Raw genomic sequence first — 3,221 nt, forward strand, 5'->3', positions numbered from 1 at the left:
ATCTACTTAACTGTGACTATAAAGGGAGGAGCAAATATTCAGAAATAACTGGGACAATTATCATCAGTGAAGCTTATAAGTTGCTCTATGCTCTGGGGCGATTAATGCAGAAATAAACAACTAACTAATGTTACTTTCTTAAAAAGAAGACAGAGATGTGGCAAGATGCATTAACTGGAAATTAATTTAATTCCAGCAGCATAATTATAACAAGAAAGAAAATACTCTGAAAAGTTTGAATGAGCACATTAGCAATTAAAAAATGTAGTGAGTAGTGTGTTTCAGCAGAACTGCCTGAATGAAACGATATAAATGTATATAATGCTATCATATATAGCAGCATTAAGTAAATAGGAATATTTACCTCCTTTTACGCCTTGCTTTTATTTTATACCGCAGAGATCTCCTAAGAAATGAAGGCTGCAAAATTGAGATATGGCATTAATGTGGCATCCACGTTAATTCTAAGAATAACAACTTTCCAAATGTGGAAGGCATACACATAACAATGTCTAGAATATCTAATATATATGGAATTCAATTCATTTTCTATCAAGGTCAGCTCACCACAACAGTTGAAGCATTTAGCTAGGGCTTCCTTCAAATAACAAAGTTTCGGTTCTTCAAATTACAGGCAGAAACGAAAACTTAATTCATAAAGGAAAATAACAAAAAAACAAAAACAAAAAACCAGTAAAAGGTTTGAAACATTATGCCTAAAATATCATATGGAATTATAATTGGAGGACGCAAAGTGAATTAATTAATAAATGAAAAAAAAAAAAGGAAGAAGAAGAAGAAGGAGAAGAAATAGAAGAATACGTTGTGAAGAGAACGACGGTAGAGGATGTTGTAAAGCTCAACAGGCTTGCAGTAAATCAAGAGGCTCTCGTCGGCGGCGGTGTCTTCGTCGCCGGAATGGTGAACGGGAGAATTTTGGCGGCACATGTTTGGTTGGTCTGAATTTCAGCTGCAAAGACAGTGTAGTTGCTAATCTGAGAGGTTTAGGTCAGAACGACGAGACGACACCGTATGGAAGCAAATGTTATTTATTGCAGAGAAGCTGAAACCGAATCCATGAGAGAGAGAAAGAGAAAGAGGGGAGGGGGGGGATGAGGAGATCTGGCGGAGAAGAAGGAGGGGGCCCCACTCTGAGAACCTAATCCAAATTTTGAACCCAACACTCCTTAATTCTAATTATGGGCAACGATGGTTCATTTACGATTGTTGTGGTCCAATTGAGCCCAAATCATCATTTAATATTGGTGATTAGTGAAGAATTTAAATGGAAGACTAGTATTCTTTCAAGACAATAAGAAAAAAACAAAAAGAAAAACTCATAAGTTGCTACGTAAAAGTCACGCCTGTTCAGTGATTGAGCTAAACTGCTAAAGTGCTCGAGCTCAACCCTCTTCCCAAAACAGACAAAAGTCTACCCGACCAAAATGTACAATTTGCACCTCACTAACCACCCCTTTACTTTTATTTAAAAAAAAAAACAAATAGGATATCTATTTTTAAAATAGAACAAATTAAATTAAAAAATAAATGTGTTCAAATTTTAAAAAAATAAAAAATTTAAATATATTTTTAAATTTTGAACAATTTAAATATCCACATATAGGATTGAATTTGTCTTTTTCTCTTTATTTTTTATCTTTTGTTTACTATGCTTTTTTCAGAAGGAATGTTAGAGTAAAAAGCAAGAATTATGTTTTTGGGAATGTGAGTACGAGACCTAGATCCAAAGACAAGAGAAAAGATTATTCTTTATCAAGGGATTAAAGTTCTTATTTTATCTTTTATAATCAAGGAGTGCAATTATGTTTATAGGTGGGACAAAGTCAAATTTAATTAGACTTGAATTTGATCATAAAAGGATATCAGATCTATTTAGACTTGACCTAAAAACGATTCGAAATTAAATTTAATAAATATTATATCATATTTATACTAAAATAAATTATTTTAAAATAAAATAATATTGTATAATATAAAAATATATATATAACATTATTAATTCATTCTAAATTTTATATTTTTATTATAAAAAATAACTTTAAATGGAACTAGGTGATTCAAAACATAACACAAATTCCACCCGAAAATAAAATCGAGTAAAAATAATAAATTTAAATTCAATAAAATATGCCTTAAGTTTGGACCGAACTTCATATCAAAGTAGATCTTGAACACCCTGCTGCAAACTGAAATTTATACTATTGTGTCATGTTTTTCTTAGCAAACCAATTTTCACAAAAACTCCTTTCCTCAACATGTTTTGGTATGCCAATTCTCAGGGTTTATTCCCAAATTCTATGATATCTCTTATAAGTGGGTTGAAGTTTTGAGTTTAAACTTAAGTTCTAATTTTTTCTCGTACCAAGGTCCCAAGCCATTCTAACTCCAATATAATATATGCCTCCCTTGCCTGTATGGTTCTTTTCTTTCTATATGCTTCCTAAAAATTGTGTGTTGTTTCTAACAACATTCGTTGGTCTATGGAATTGGAGAGAGACCACCTTTTTATTCCTCCAATTTTAAACCCACCAACATTTTATGAAAAACTCATCCTTGCATATAAATGATGGCTCTTTCCAATTCCTTCCAACTCCAAATAGTTCTCCATATAGTTTTCTCTTCTCTCTTCTGATTCTCCTTTGTTAACAATTGATAGGTTGAAGCTATTGTGCACGAGAAGTGTCTTTTCTATTCTATTCTGCCTTGGTAGAAAAATCGTTCTAATATTATTGACAATCGAAGTGAGAGCATATTTTCCATCTTCTGTGTGTCTCATTCCCTTGCATCATTAACATAATTTCTGTAATGGCATGAATTCTGGTGGCTAAAGATAGCAAGAGTTTGACCGGCGAGTGGTGTGCTGACATTTGACATGAATGATTGACTGGTGAAAGTGTGCTACGGGAATGTTTAAGGAGATTAGGCATTAGCTTAAAGGTTTTTTTTTTTAACTGCGGTGACAAATCCGGTAACAAGAAACAAAAAGAAAACGATGATTTTAATTTGGGCCTTCAACTACATGGATAAAAATGAAAAATAGGTAAGATGGAATGACCAAAAAAGAGGTGACCATTGAAAAGAGTGTAATTGCACTTAAGTCGGTTCTAGTTAAAATGGCATATTAACATATTTTTTAATAAAATAATATTACATATCTAAGTCTTTTTGTTAATTAAATTTAATTAAATTAATCAAATATA

General features: G+C 32.0%; 1 protein-coding gene across 1 annotated transcript in view; it reads right to left on the minus strand.

Moving 5' to 3' along the window:
- Positions 1-1,436, minus strand: part of LOC107642591 (polycomb group protein EMBRYONIC FLOWER 2) — an 8,058-nt gene extending 6,622 nt beyond the window's left edge. The window contains exons 1-2 of the mRNA XM_016345987.2: positions 823-1,436; positions 365-420 (exon numbers count right to left, since the gene is read on the minus strand). Coding sequence (XP_016201473.1) covers positions 365-420; positions 823-948 — 182 coding nt within the window. The 5' untranslated portion in view covers positions 949-1,436. The remainder of the gene's footprint in view (positions 1-364; positions 421-822) is intronic.

The sequence above is a fragment of the Arachis ipaensis genome, chromosome B05 (assembly GCF_000816755.2).
Source record: "Arachis ipaensis cultivar K30076 chromosome B05, Araip1.1, whole genome shotgun sequence".
Classification (NCBI taxonomy): domain Eukaryota; kingdom Viridiplantae; phylum Streptophyta; class Magnoliopsida; order Fabales; family Fabaceae; genus Arachis; species Arachis ipaensis.